Source organism: Echiichthys vipera (assembly GCF_963691815.1).
Source record: "Echiichthys vipera genome assembly, chromosome: 1".
Taxonomy (NCBI): Eukaryota; Metazoa; Chordata; class Actinopteri; order Perciformes; family Trachinidae; genus Echiichthys; species Echiichthys vipera.
In genome coordinates, this window is record NC_139826.1 from 13,570,013 (window position 1) to 13,586,146 (window position 16,134).

General features: G+C 42.5%; 1 protein-coding gene across 1 annotated transcript; it reads right to left on the reverse strand.

Annotated features, from left to right (window-relative positions):
- Nucleotides 1-4,263: 4,263 nt before the first annotated feature.
- sall1a (spalt-like transcription factor 1a) lies at nucleotides 4,264-15,565 on the reverse strand. The gene is made up of 3 exons (XM_083911986.1): nucleotides 15,439-15,565; nucleotides 6,821-10,224; nucleotides 4,264-5,780 (listed from the first exon to the last, which is right to left on the reverse strand). Exons 1-3 carry the CDS (start codon nucleotides 15,509-15,511, stop codon nucleotides 5,340-5,342), a joined length of 3,918 nt encoding a protein of 1,305 aa, XP_083768112.1. The 5' UTR covers nucleotides 15,512-15,565; the 3' UTR covers nucleotides 4,264-5,339.
- Nucleotides 15,566-16,134: the final 569 nt, after the last annotated feature.

The following is a 16,134-nucleotide window of genomic DNA, read 5'->3' on the forward strand; positions in this document are numbered from 1 at the left end:
TCAAATTTTAAAGAATTTGCATCACAATGGATTAAATGTCCCCCTTGTAGCAAAAGCCCACTAAAAGGAGCTTGCAATTTCAGTGGTGATGATAAACTGGGAGACGTAGATAGCAGGAGCACTGTGCGTGAGACAAACCCTCACTGTATGTTCATTAACATCCCCGAAGGTTCCCATCCGACGATGAGGGAAACAGAGCACTGTGGTCGTCCTGCAAGCATGAGTGCCTTATTAAAGAACGGGCCAGGGAGCCTCCAGTTTGGTGAGTCTGGTCTACGAGGAGCTCACATTAGGGCTCCCACCTGTTTGTCTGGGTACTCCTTTGACACAATAGGTCATGAAATGCAATATGGGCCTGTGCCTCTCTTTCTCACCGCACAAAGCCAAGGAACGGATGAACTGCAAGATAAATGACCTTGACATTTGGAAAGTCTCCAGATTGCTGTGCCATAAAAATAAACCATGCAAAGACAATCTCATAAGACCAAAGCACAACTTCAAGGGAGAGCAAACAGGAGCAGAATGAAGGAAAAAAAAGTGTCTGGTTTGAAGCAGGATGGATATTTCCTAGAAGACTTTGATTGCTCGTCTATGATAACTGTGAGAGTGCACAGGCCTGAAAAATCTTGCTCCATGTTTGTACTTACAATCTGGAGGTCTTGTCTTCCAACCAGCTGTGTACACGCCGCAGACAGGCTTCATTTTCCACAGGAAGTAAGACGAAAACCACAGGAAGATAAAACCAGCATGAAATGGCTGGAGGAAAAATGACAACACAAATTAGGGTGAGGCTTATACAAATATGAAATCATCATCACTTTTTTAGATAATAAGATACTATTACAGGCCAAACTAGGGAAGTTAATGGCAGTGCAAGACTGCCATATCACAAATAAAAACTAATTAGTATTATCACACTTAAAGGCTTCAATTTACAGTATGATTGAGATTGGCCTATTTTTTAACATAAAAACACCAGAGAAGTATGTTCCTGTAGGAAGTAGGCCTCTGAGCAGGTCCATCACCTGAGTGTGATTGACAGAGTGGGCAGGTGTGGCGGTGGAAAGTGAACCACAGACGGCTAAATGAGGCTCACCATTGTTCTCCGCAGGTCTTTGATCTCCCAGCGGTGGGCCAGAACCTCAGTGGGGAGTCCAGGCCGGGCCCCAGGCTACGGTTTGTATCGACTCAGGAGGGCTGACAGCACTAGGCAAAAGATGTGGGAGGGGGCTTGGGCTTCCCAAGATCGCCTCCATGCAGCTTCATCTCAACCTGACCCGCACACAGAAGGACTGTGGAGGGTAGAAACAAGACAAGAGATACTACAGTTAACATATTTTACTCCTGAATTAAAACCTCCTGGTGCTGGGTCAAGAAGCAGGGTACTTCTTTATTTCCTTCATTTTTACTTTCCTTCTCTCGCTTTTTCTCCTGACAGACTGGAGTGAACACACACACACACACACACACACACACACACACACACACACACACACACACACACACACACACACACACACACACACACACACACACAGACACAGACACACACACACACACTCTCTCACACACACACACAAACACACACACACACACACACACACACAGACACACACACACACACACAGACACACACACACACACACACACACACACTCACACACACACACACACACACACACACACACACACACACACACACACACACACACACACACACACACACACACACACACACACACACACACACGACCATAGCAGTGGTAGAGCTCATAATTGTGTCTCAACCACTTTAGTTTAGAGCGACAAATTATTCTATTATTCTATCCACAGAGTTTTCTTACATGCATGGTATGTGCTATAAAAATGTAATTTTTTTCCTCATTTAAAATTCCCACAAAGCCTTTTTGTTTCATCCACAGTCCTGAATTATATCCAACACATTGCATTTAGACAAAGGAGAGTAATCTCAACTAGTATTACAAAACATGTACAAAATTATTCCCAACACAAGTTGAGTTAAACTGGAAATAAATGATCGTATTTTGCAGTGTGGCAGCTGTGCATGCAGCCCTTACTTAAGCCAACCCTTTAATGAACCTTCAAGTGTACAGTAAGTGGACAGGAGTGGCTTACAGATAAAGAGAGTAATGTTTCTTTGCTGATGTTTCCCATCCTCTCCAGACACTGCAGCAAAAGGCCATCAAGCCATAAAGTTCAGATGAGGGAAAAAAAAAAAATCAACACTAAAATAAAAAACACATCAGATAAAAGTTAAGAATAAATAAAAAGATGCAGGAGTGTTTTTGTGTGACCATCTCTCCTATGAGTATGTTTCTAATATAAATGATGATTCAAATATACATGATCTCTGCACCCTGAAAGCCCATTCTCCGTGGAGCTGCAGAGTGGTGGATGAGACTCACAGCACTACAATAAATTGTGACAGTGAACAGGGCAGACTGGGACAGCCCCTCTTAGTGTGTAGCGATTGTGTTTCAGTGTGTTCGCCTGGCTCTTCCTGTGGGTTAGGGTTGTGGAGCAAAAAGCCACTGCTGGGAGACACAGTGGAAGAGATCAATTGTACACATTCCTGCCACCTGAGATTCAAGTGTTTCTGTAATACTGCACAGCTCAATCGATACCAAAGCGAGGAGCCAAGAGGGAAGAGCCCAGTCTATGCTTAGCGGGGCGACTACTCACACAGAGATAAAGCATGTATTTACTTGTGTATATTTCAGTTACCCACCTGTTAATAGCCTACAGACAAAAATATCATCATGCTTTTATCTCTCTCTGACTATCTATCTAGTCTCAATGTACATAGGTGTATATATATATATATATATATATATATATATATATATATATATATATATATATATATTATTTGTAATATTACTTTAATTTATAATTCAACATAAATAGAAACCACAACTACCAGTAATAATAACAATAATAATAATAATAATAATAATAATAATAATAATAATAATGATAATAACAATAAAAGAAAATGTTGAAGAAACGCCGAATTGTATGTTTGATTGTAAATGAAAGGTGTAAATGTGAACTAAGGTTTTGTCACAATTAGCAGAGCAGTAAGAATGTGGAGCAGTTTTATTTTCTTTCTGTCCTTTGAAGGAATCTCTCAGGAAGCCGATGCGCTGCACAAACAGCGCTCAGGGGAACAGATGTGACTGTTAAAAAGAAAACAGGCACTGTGGGTAAGGATCATTTAGCTTCGACGTCTTGAAATATAAAACGTAAATATTGGGGATTTGGGCTTTGTGAAGAGGAGGGGAGAGCGCCGAGGATGCTGGACAGAAATTAACAGATCCTGTATTGCAGGATGTGCAACGATGTGTTAAATTAAATGCAGCTGTTGAAATACAAAAGGAGAACATTTTCGGTTTGAATGAAAAAAAAAAAAGCAGGGAAAATGCCTCCAAAGCCGTCCGAGGCTTTATCCGGATAACCGTGTGATCGTTTTGACAACTTCTTTTGAGACTTTGTGGCAAATAATAAGATCGACGCATTCTTAATGAAAAGTAGGCTATATTTTCAAAAAGGTAAAACAAAATAAATCCACTAAAGACATATACAATTCCGACTGCATCCCTAACACTTTAATGATTCTGCATTGTGTCTGCCTAACTTCGGCGTCCAGACAAAATAACATGTTTTCCCCGCTGAGACTTTTTTTTTTTCATTACAATCTGGTGAAAGTGCATAAATAAATGGCAGGAGGGAACCTTTTCCTTTCCGCGTAAAACGCCTCGAATCTGCTTGATTCCGAGGATTAGCGATTAATTGGTGATTTCAAGGATTGGCAGCGGAAATTATGAGGTTAAAACTGCGATCATTTGAAATTAAAGAGCAGGGAAGCTCACACCAGGGATGACTGCATCCAAGCACCCGTTTCTGCTCCGACTGCTTGTCAGTGAAACGGAAAAGAGTTGCACGGACGGACCTGAATCCACATTATTCCAAGAAAAAAAGTGAGTGTGTTGTTATCTCCGCTCTTCTTTCACATGCTTGTCACTGTCTGAGATGTAAAAAAAAAAAAATCTGTCAGTATATTTTAATGATATGAGAAATAAAGGAGGGAATGAAAGCACAAACACAATGTTTCTTTTGGAAAATTGATGTATTTGATTATTAGAGTAAAGAATTACAGTATCTTAGTTGTTAGTAGGTATTAAAGTGTAGAGAAACTGGACCCATAAAGATCTTCCAACTTTCCAAGAAAGTGCATGTAACAGTCCGAAGGTTGTCAAACCCAATATATATTTATATTTATAAAAACACTATCATTTTGTCCCCTGGCCGTGATGGACTTCTCTTGTGTGAGCTCTATGTACATTTTCTTACGAGGGAGTTTGTATTTCCAGATCTGAACATATTTACAAAAGCTTCAACACATAACTTTGCACTTGATGTCAGTGAGGATGCTGGGACATAGCAGCAACGTGGAAATCCAGCTGAGAAACTGAAGGAGAATCCTGCTCATTTGATTGGCTGTCTCAGTTCCAAAAGCCAGGAAATAGGCCAGACCGAATGTTCCCTTCTGTCTTGCTTTCAACAACACCAAAATACGAGCAACGAAAAAAGAGATTGAAGGGAGAAAAATATTCAAGGAAACAAAAAGTAGAAGGTACAATATGCAGAAACGGTAACAACAAAACAAGTGAACACTAAAGAAAATGTAGCAAACTTCAATGTTTTGTTTTTCTTAAATAAAATAAAGGTAAATAGCAGTTGGAAAGAAAGGAACTACCACATCATTTAGTCACTTGCCTGAATTTCATTGTTTTGCTTTGATGAGGGGAGGCGGGCAAGAACACACAGATGTTGTACCAACTACAAAAGATCAGTGTACATTATTTACAGCAAGTCTGTTTGCTTATTACAGGGCTAATGCATCACATGAACATCGACAGTTCGGTTATAGCTACTACAGACAGAAAATAACTTAATGCCAAGGTAAGGTTATCTACCCATATATTCTAAGTTTCAAAAGCACATTTCATAAGCACCCATACATACCCATTCTGGCTTTAAAACAAAAAAAACCCTAACTGTTAATGCTTAAACTTGGTTTCAAGCAAGGTTATAATCACTAATAAATAAGCTCCTTAAAACTATAACATGTACATTGTACAAAAAAAGCAACTTGTCTTCACACTCATGTTCGTAAAGATTCAATGGCGAGCAAAGCAGTTCAGTTGATTTTGTCCCTGTCTTGTTCTCTTTCTCTTTCTTCTTCTGTGTCTACATATGTGTACAGTATGCCTTCAGGCATCTTCATGTGTCTGTGCGCAACTGAGGACATACATCTAACTGGTGACAATTTCTTTATTGTCCTCCATGAAGCGTGTGAACCGGAAGTGGGCCCCGTTCTCTGTGTTGGCCATTTTCTCCAAACCAGCAAGAGCAGCGTTGGGCTCCATGCTGTGCAACTTGTCTAGGCTGCCAGTCAGGCCACCAATGGGAGAGCTCCCCCCATTTCCCATACCACCTGACATGGGTGGGATGCCTCCATTCTGGATGACAGAGATTTCATTTGTCTTCATTGCCAGGCCGTTTGAGAAGGCTGCGGCGTACTGGTTCCAGAAACTGGCCGGGTCCCCGTTGCTTGCCCTCGATACCATGTCCTTCTGGAAGATCTCAGGAAACTTCACTGGGTTGGTACCGAGGAAGGCCATTGGCCCATCCACGGAGAGCCTGCGGCCACGTCTGGCAGGAGCGCTGTTCCACATGTGTGTGCCCATGTGGACCTACAAAGTGAGAGAGAGGAGGGGAATAAAAGGGAGGGAGGAGAGAGACAGAGCAATGAGAGGGATGAAAATTAGTGATGTTTACAAACTTGGCTACAAGAGCTGCACATGAGATGATGCAATGGAAAAAATAATAATAACGCTTGACTCCAAATTAAAATAGCTTCACACCCTGTGTGCAGCGGACCAGTTAGTTGCTTATGCTGTCAGAGGTACCAGCATGGTGTAAACATCTTATTTTGGCAAGATGGATACATGTTGTTTAATCTAAACCTTAATTTGCTCATCTCACAAGGGGATCCTAGGGCTTGGGGTAAAATTGCACTGTCCAGTTTCATTGCTTTGGCATGTGACATTTCACCTCTGCCAATATCCATTCCATGACAATGAGAATACATCTTTTTATTTATTTCTCTGCTTCATAATACATGAAAGATGCATTTAACTAATTGTGTTATACAGTATTTTATGTACAACCTAAACTTTCCAGCCATTTTTCTGTGTACTAGTGGAGCAACATTAACTAAAAAAATAGATATCACTGTATAAAACAAGTTTCAACCAAAAGCCAGAGATTAAAAGATTAAAAATGAACATGCATCTCAAATTCCTCTCTAGGATTATGGATTGACACACTAAAAAAAGTTTCTGTAGCTCATCCAGCGGGATCATTTTCTTAATGATTTAGGCCTGTGACAGTTTTCAGAGTCTGTTATGGAAAACTACAGACAGACCTAGCGCATAACAATTGCCTATGATAATTAATTCTGTGCACTGAATCATTCTTTGCTGATTGCATTGGAGAATTCCTACCCAATAATCATATTAGTTGCACGATTCAGCCTTTCGACTGAGGTAACTTTTTCTCAGACGGCTGTTCTGTTCCTTCCAATAATTATACGACATTACCACCTTTTGATACTTAGTGAGCTGACACGGCGTATAAAACTAAATAGGAGCTCTGAGACACATTTTTCACAAACATTCTCATGCACAAACTTTTAGGAGAGCAGCAGTTTCCTGGATGTTTCGACATTTACCTTGAGGTTTCCTTTGGTGGTAAAAGCCCGACCACAGATACTGCAGGCAAAGGGTTTCTCCCCTGTGTGAGTTCTCTCGTGGATCTGTAGGGCGCTGGAGGAGGAGAAACACTTCCCACAGGCGTTGCAGTAGTGTTGCTTGGGCGTTCTTCGTGGTGGCGGAGCAGTGGAAAGCACAGGGGAAGTGGAGGCAGATGATGTGACTAAGCCAGCGGGCATGTCCTTGATCTCTGGGTTGAGGCCATGGAGGAAGCCGTTGACTTCTGGTTTGTTAAGAGAGCCTACAGAGAGGAGGGAAGGGGTTGGGCTGGAGGACACGCTGGTGTTTGATGGCTCAAAAAGCTGTGAGGGCAGATCTCTCATTTGATGGGTTAGCATGTGTTGCTTGAGGTTGCCCTTGGTGGAGAAACCCCTGTTACAGGCCGTGCAAATAAATGGTCTTTCTTTGGTATGGCTTCGATAGTGAATGTCCAAGGCACTCTGACAAGCAAAAGTCTTCCCACAGATGTCACACGATGTGTTCTTGATGATGCTACGCTCACGGAAGGGGAATAACATGCCTAAGGGATCTTTTGAGGGATTGGCAGATGTCAGGTCCAGGGCTCCAATGTTGGAGGGGTGGAAGAGACTTGCAGTGGTGTGCTCCAAGGGTAAGGGCCTCTGTTGCCTTTCTTCGAGGCTGGGGGATTTGCGTAGTTGTGGCTGCATGCTAGTGGGGGATGGCGCCTGCATGGAGGAGGTAGATTCTGACACAGCTGGACTCCCGGCGCTTTGGCTTTCAACATCCCCTCCCAGAGATGAGGAGTCATTGGTGAAGCAATCCCCTTCAACTAAGCCATTTGCCATAGCCTTCATTTGGCTAACATGTAGCTCCTCTATTTCATTATTGTGGGCATTCTCTCGGCCAATTCTTTCTCGCCCCTCCTGGAAAGCCATTTCAAGGGGGGCAGGGGAGTTACATAGACTGTCATGGGAGGCATCAGCTGACCTGGGTGTGTCTAGCATACTGCTATCAGGGCCCTCCTCCATTCCTTCCATGTTGTCATCAGAGAAGTTGTCCAGATCATCAAAGTTTCTTTCCTCAAAGGAGCCAGTGTCAGACACCATGGACTCTGGGTAACTGTCTGGCAGAGGGGTGTTGGGAATATGCCCACCCATGTGCATGCGAATATGTTGCTGTAGAACCACAGCATTTGTGAACTTCTTCTGACAAATGGGGCAGGAGTGTTGAACTCTAAGAGGAGGCATGGCCCTATGGACGCTGTAGTGAGTCTTAAGATTTCCCTTGGTAGTAAACGCCCTGCCACAGATTTTACACTTAAAGGGCCGTTCCCCAGTGTGGGTGCGATAGTGCATTTTCAAAGCACTCTGGCAGCTCAACACCCGGTGGCAGATGACACATTCATTTGGATCTGTCACCTTCCTGTCAATGTTCTCCACAAGCTGCTGTAGCTTCGAGGTCTCTGACCCCTGGAGCGGATCCAGTATGCCTCCAAAGGGGAACTTAGCCTTGAACTGATCAGACATAAGAGGCATGAGTGGGTTGGTCATCATGGGCGGGCTGTTAGATGTTGTGTAGTCAGGATTGCTCTCTGAGGCAGAGCTCACATTTGTCATGAAGCCTGAGGAGTGGCTGCCTTCTTCAGTTCTCCCATTTGAGGTAGGCAGAGTTGCACCATCACCCTCTTCAAACACTCCATCATTACTTTTAGCTGAAGGCTCAGCAGTGCCTGATACACTCCTTGCAACAGAAGGGCTAGTTATGGCTATTGAATGATCTTCCTTTTTGATGAAAGGTGGCAGGCTTGGCATGGTTGGTGGCAGCAGCATGCCCACTGAGGAAGTCAGCGTGGGCAAAACTGGTTTGCTGTCCAGCCAGCTGGTGACAGGTTTCTCAGGGGGCATAGACATGCCGTATGGAATGCCGGTGGTTGTTGGTATGTTGTCTAAATGCTCAGGAACAGGATAGGGGTTCATCTGGATGTGTGGGTATTTTTCTTTATGACGCTGGAAATGCACCTTTAGGTTACCACGGGTGGAGAAGCGGTTGCCACAGATATTACACTTGTATGGTCTCTCACCAGTGTGAGAGCGCAGGTGGATTTGCAAGGCACTGTCACTCCCAAACACCTTGCCACAAAACCTGCACTTATGCTTGAAGAAAGCCTCGTCAGAGCTGCTCTTGTGTTCAAATGAAGTAACATTTGGCGGCTTGCCTTTCCTCTGCTGGGCCAAAGCTGCTAAAGAGTTGAGGTCCTCTACGGTGGTGCCAACACTGGGCAGAGAGTTGGAGAACATGGGATTTCCAGGTGGGGGCTGAGGTAGAAGGGGATTCACTGCAGAGCTTAACAAGCTACCCATTCCAAATGCTGGCGTGGATGACTTAGTCAGTGAGGAGTTGCTGAGCTGAGAGTGCAGGGTACTCATATGATTCGGCCTCTTTTCAGAGGACTGGGTATTAACTGTTGATGGCCCCAGTGTGCTAATGCTCTGAGATGTCTCACTGCTGCTTGGGTTGGACTGAGGTAGCTGTGCCGCTGCAGCCAGCTGCTTTAGGCTGCTAATACTGGCTGACTGACTTGCCAGGTTCTGCGCTAGGCCTGCGGCTGCAGCCAGCTGTTGGGAGAGATGTGAGCTGAGTGTGGTCAGTGGGCTGGCAGCAGGCCCCATTGTGCCTGGAGCAGAAGTTGGGGGCACCTGCAGTTCTGGGGACTGGGAGGCCAGTAGCAGTATCTGATGGCGAATCTGCTCGATAAGCTGCAGCTGATGTATCTGTTGCTGTTGTAAGGCTAAGAGTTGCTCCATAAGGGCTGGTACTGCCACCCTGGGACCTCCTTTGTTACGGGTCTCTTGGGAGAATTGGGCCACAGCCACTTTGGTGCTCTGCAGATTTTCAATTATGACATTGCTGTTGATCATGGAGAAGTTTCCCAGTTCAGTCAGGTTTCTGAGCTGAGGTAGAGGGGCAGAGATTGCTGAAGCACCTACTGCAGGGCCAGAGGTGCCCCTGCCACCATGGCTGCTGACTGTGTTGATGGGGCTCCCGCTCTCTGTATGACTGCCTTCCTCTTCATGACTGCTGCTCACGCCGGAAACGTCCACGTCCATGGATTCGTCTTTTTCAAGAGTGTTAGGCTCCAAAAGGTCACTGCACTCTGTTTGATCAGTGTTATTAGCTGTGTCATTCAACTGGTCATCTGAATTATGGGGAGGAGATCCAGGCGAGAAAGTTCCGGTGGGGGAGGCTGGATTTTCATTCACTATCAGAACTAACTGATTCTTAGTGCAATTCTTCTGGTGTTCCTCAAGATCTGATAGTTCAAAGAACTCAGCACAACATCTGCTACAGACGTGGGCGTCTGACTCCTTACAGGGGGGGTCCTCTGAGCAAAGTTCTGTGTCCCCTGAAAAAGAGGAAACAGAGGATTAGTGATTAGAAATGTTTTGCAGCTGAAGAAGCAGCTTTATCTCCTCAAATTCCATTGTTGTTAATCTTAAGTTAATCAGTTTTACACTTATCCCCTTGATGTGTTCACAAAAACAACGATCGAAAGGCAACAATAAGCCAGCAGAAATGAGAAAAGGCCTTATTCAATGCAGTGGCCTCTGAAACACGATAAGACGGGATACAAAATCAATGGGAACTACTCAAATATTCGCTGAAAAGTGATCTTTGAAGATGTACATGTGTGTTTCATCGGCCAAACCAAAGGTAATCATTTTCTCCAGATAATCCATCAAAATATAGAATAGAGTGAAGTGAGGACATTGGGTCTTAATGAAATTTCATAGAAAGCCATTGATTTCCTATATTCCACGCCCTTCAAAGTCTACTTGTCCACTCGGTGCAAATCAAGCATTTGAAGGACTTATTAGACTTTCAATTTGCTGTCAACTTTGCTCATTTTCAGCCAACTATGGGCATCTTGGACAGGTTATCTATGTCACTAAACTAATTTGTATCCACTCAGGCTGCAGCCACAGTGAGACATGAAGAACAGAGCCTGCGGTGTCTAGGTTGTTATATTCACACGCTAAACACTACAAAAAAAAAAAAGAAAACATGAAAGAGAAAGTAAATAGTGAATTATTCATTGTGATTCTAAATTATTAGGCATGACTTAAAGTCCGCAACCTAATGAAAAGAATAAAATATATATTGAATTTTTAAGTCACTATTCTTTTATTCCATAACTGTGAATAAACTTTGAATCTAAAACATTAGCAAACATAAGAAAAAACTTTCACCAGTAAGTTTTTCTGGGAATAAGGCAAGGGGGAAAAAAAATCCACATTTGTTTAAACAAATGAGCTCAAAACTTATGAGTAGGGCGGTACATCAGAACGCATGCATCACAAACTTGCCAAAACTGTGAAGCTGGACACACCAGTTCACAGATCCTGTAATACAGACGCGGCAACTTCTGTTGTCACTGAGATGAAAATTCAAAAGTAATGACCGCCTTTCAAATGCGTACAGAAACGTGTTTTTGAATTTTCCATTTTGATAAACAGGACAGGAGTCAGGGAGTGAAAAGGCAAGACGACACCCTGCCCTCAGAGCCACTGCTGTGCTCCAGATTTTCCTGATTCTTTTCCCTCTTTGTCACACTAAAATCTTGCCGTTTAACATACAAGTTGCTTTACAAATTGCATTTCTCTATGAATCCTTTTCATTGTGGATCTGGCCCCTCAGCACTTTCATCACGGCCAAGAATTCATTTGCAAATGAAACCCCGAGAAGTGCAGTCCCTGCCCCACAGAGAGACAGGATGCCTTCCCATTGTTTGCGCAGCATGGGAGCGGCGGGGATCGTCGGCACAGCCTGGCCCTGCTCATCTCAGTCGACTCAAAGCAGATCCTGTTTAATTCAGGGATTATCTCCCTCAATGTTTCTCTGCTCAGAGACATCAGATAACGCAAAGTTGCCATGACAGTAAACCCTGGCCCTCACACCACCAAACCATGCAAACAGGGAAGACTCAACTTTAATGATAACTTTTCATGTTAAATACCCCCACCTTCACCCACCCGTCTGCCTACACACCAAGCTCTAATTTTCAAATAAACGTGTTTGATTCATAGTGCGAGAATTGAGGATTAAATAAACACCTTTTCTCAAAGCGGTCTATACACAAATTAGTGCAAAGAAAATCCAATCATATGACACAGAGGGAATGAAAATAAGAGCCTTGTACAATAGCAAAAAAACAAACAATAACTGCTTAAACAAACTTCTGGAAGATGCAGAATAAATAACTAAATAATGTACATGTACATGCTTAAGTTAATGCAGATCATGAGAAAAAATACACAATGTACTATATATACACTATTTGAGAAACAATGGTGTTCACTCAAATGAAATTAATTCACCATTACACAGAGATACTCTGTCTAAGTGTGTTTCTTTGATTAAAATCATTTCTAAACATAGATGACAATATTTAATGCAGTGCGCATTTTCAAAAATCCTACAAATCAAACAATTCTTAAAAATACAAAATGCAAATACAAAAATTTACAATAATCAAATAGCATGAATATATAATTAAGAAATAATTAGAGGTAATATTATATTTGTGCATGCAATAATTTGTGCATTTCTATTTTAACAATTAAGGAACTGGAGCAAAACATTTTCATCAAGATTGTGTAACACAGCAGTGGACAGTCTCTTCTTCAGCAACTCATCTTAAATTTAGAATGTGAGAGAAGAAAATAATACATTTAATCGACTTAAATGCTAACACTGCAGATTTGCTCTTTTTACTTTGCAATATTATGTTTTTACTTTACTTGACGCTAAAAAGAGGATCAAAACTAAATCAATGCATGAGTACAAATCCACTGTCCACATAAGACTAGTACAGCAAACAACGCAGATGCTAGCATTAGGCTTAATTCCCAAAATAGCAAGGATTAACTTCCAATTAAAATTAAGATAAAGTCAAGCTGGCATAAAGATGGAGTCTGTAAAAGTTCCATAGAATCTCTATCAAAAGCACAATGTAAGCAGTGCACAGGGCTAAAGGGCGTCAGCAGAGACAAAGAGCAGAGGACAGAGCCTCAAAGAGACTGACCAAAGTCTGAATATGAGAGACAAGAAAGTAAGGATTAGTCAAAAAAGTTAACGGAGAGCTTTGAGAGATCCTACATTATTTTTTCGCAGGGGGCCTCTGTGAGCCTCTTGACACCTGTAACTTCAGGAGGGTTTCTGCTCTCATCATCTCCAGCCCTCAGGATCCCACTGAACACTAGATGGGGTTCCACTAAAGCTGCCGTGGTCCAGACAAAACTCAAATCTAAGAAGCTCTGCCCTGGTGACATGCTTAAAGCTTAAGGGGAGGGAAAAAGTCAAAGCAAGTCCTTCAGGCTACACCTAGACTCACACCACATAAACACTGACAAAATGACAAGCGACTGCACTCTGTTTTCAGCGAACAACAGTGCAAAGTGGGCTGCCCTGCCAATCTCCCCTCTAGGGGGGCCACTCTGATAGGGCAAAGGGGGATGGCCACAACATTGATAAGGCCTCACACTCAAACACTTAAATGAAAAGCCGAGGCCTCGCTAGGCCGCCTGCAGCTCCGAACAGCAGGGTCAATGGTGAGGTAGAGGAACACACTGGGCCCTGAACTCACACCACCTCCACACAGAGGGACACTGGCAAAGGTTAAAACAGCTCAACATCCCACCCTGTGTGGCTCTCACTCCGACCTCCCTTTAACTATGGCCCTTGGCATCACTGAGATTCAGCTACAAATACAATGACTTTCTGTTTTCACTTCCGACTACAACTCTGCAGAAGACAAACAGCACATTTGCTACAAGCACTCAGCTAAATACCACCGAAAAAAAAACAAATGGGAACATGTCCATACCTTTATAATTAGACACACAAGACACTTGCAACAATTTTAACACGTGGCATAGAATCAGACATAATTAAGAAATGTTGCATTCTGCAGTCTGCCAGGGTTTGTGACAAAAGTAGCTCTTCACTAAGTTTATTAGATTTAAAGGAAATGGAGAAAAAAACAGCCCTGCAGAATTAACTAGTTTTGCATTAATCATCAAGTTTCTAAAAATCACGTTAAGTGGCCTGCAAAATACCTTTTCTGCACACGACTTTCTGCTGAAAGAAGCAAGTGTTTATTTCAAATTACCTGCACATGCTTTTCAGGCAGTACTAAACACAATGTGGCTTTGAGAGTATTTACATTGCATATATTCAATTTATAGGCCTTATCCAACAGGTCTGGCCAATGCAAAAAAATAACTGTATGTTTTGTATATGGCATGTCTTACTATTTGTACAAATGTGAATATAGAGCAGTAAAATTCGATCTCATTGCAGAGTATTTAAATTAAGATCAGTTCCTGAAAATACAGAAAAAGAAATAGTATTTTCTTGTTAATGAGTAATTTGAACGAAGAGTTAAAACGTCGTCAACAAAAATAAATGTTACACTAAATTCAGCTGTTTCGTTGAAGCTTTTTTTTTTCTCTTTTCATCTAAAATCTAACAGTTTACAATAAATTACAGCTTGACTGGATATGGCTGGCCTGTGAAACTCTGAGCTCTAGTGCACACTTCTGACTGCCACTTTGTTTAGACTCATTTCACATATCAGGCACAACAGCATCGGTAAAATAGAGTATTTCGAACAAATAATGATCATATTTTTTCACAGCAGGCGGAATATAATCTTTTACTTCCGTGATGGCGTTTGAGTAAAAAATAACATGCCAATTTATCAATGTTGATTTTAGCTGGGACTATCAGTCATTTTGTAATAAGTGTACATTTATGAGCGTGTCTCAGAGTGAGTAAGACTTCACCTCTACATGCTGTTATTTGAACAAAAAGTGTAAACTATGAGTAAACCGGAGGGATGCGTTCAGGGTCAGGGAAGGCTGTGTGTTCCTCTGCGCTCTTTAGACCAGTGTGTCCCCCTTTCATCTAAATGTTAGCGATAGTAAACGACAGTGTGCAAACAAGGCAATGACTTACTGACACTTATTTTCATAAAAGGGGGAAACATTGTTTACAACGCAATACTAAAACACGCGGTCGGGGGGGATTTGTGTGTCCGGGACCCAGGAAAACTTGGAGCCCCGGCAGGAGCGACAGGGTGGTCCATCTCGAGGCACCGAGACCGACCGCTGAACACAGGGAAACCTCGGAGAGGACCGAAACTAAGCCGGTTACTCATTACAGCAGTTTCAACTTTAGTTAAAACGCGATTTAAAGCTGAAGTGGAGACTAAAAAGTTTCGAAACTTTTTAAACGCGGCGTTAATCTGAAGAGAAATGGAAGCTATACTCTTCTTTTTTAAAAACGTATTTATCTTTTATAGACTACCTCAATTTGTATAATACCAAGAAAGGTAAAAATAGAAAATATTAACTAGAATAAAGTGAATTTAAGAAAACCTGAGCATTACGTTTTTGTTTAAAGTGTAGGCTATGTATTTACAAAGAAACACTTCAAAACCAATAGTATAAAGTCCGATTCAAAGTATTAACTTTAACCATCAGACACCATAAAAACAGCCCAGAAGGGAGATATTCGTGGTGGTTGGATAAAAGGAGCGTTGGGTACGTGGACTCACCATTGTGCTCCGATAAAGGCAGATGAGGGTCGGATTGGAAGTGTTGCGGCTTCGCTTGTTTCCTCCGCGACATGCTGGCTGGCACATCAGCAGGCAAAGAATAAAAAAATGACTACAAAACCTTCTCAAAAATTACGTAAATCGAGCCCATCCACCGCGCATGTGCCCCGTTATGATTATCAATAATGCTCTGCGATTAATCATACGGGGGCTTCTTTGAAAGGCGATTGGCACCTCGCCAGCCCCCCTCCTATTCAAATGAAGTCTCTTTAATCAATTAGCTCCTGATTTGCTGGGGACTCTTGTCTCTCTCTCCGCTCCCACCCAATGAGTTGATCCGTACGAGGAAGAAAGGCTGGGTTTTCCAAACTCCCTTTAGATACGGTTTAACCCCTTCTGTTAGCCAAGTCAAAGCTTATCTTGACTACTACAGGGGAATGTCAGCGTCTCGAGTCGATGCCCGCGACAGTATCTTTCAATCTTTCACATTGATCAAGCAGCGATCACAGTTTTTCTTGTCTTTTTTTCTCTCCTGTAGATGTGGACTCACTGGACTCTCGCAACTCAGACCTCCGCGATCACCAACCAACTTTCTTCTCTCTAGAACTTGGTAGTCCGTCCTCCGCGCTTGCGTTAAGATCGTTGTAATTCAGCTCTTGTTGTGTTGTACACGGACACCTACTCTCCGAAGAGTTT

Excerpts from the sequence above, each read along its gene's own strand:
- sall1a (XM_083911986.1), bottom strand. The coding sequence starts at position 15,511 with ATGTCGCGGAGGAAACAAGCGAAGCCGCAACACTTCCAATCCGACCCT. Across the intron at positions 10,225-15,438 it reads GCCTTTATCGGAGCACAATG|GGGACACAGAACTTTGCTCA; the intron begins GTGAGTCCACGT and ends CCTCTTTTTCAG. Across the intron at positions 5,781-6,820 it reads CCACCAAAGGAAACCTCAAG|GTCCACATGGGCACACACAT; the intron begins GTAAATGTCGAA and ends CTCACTTTGTAG.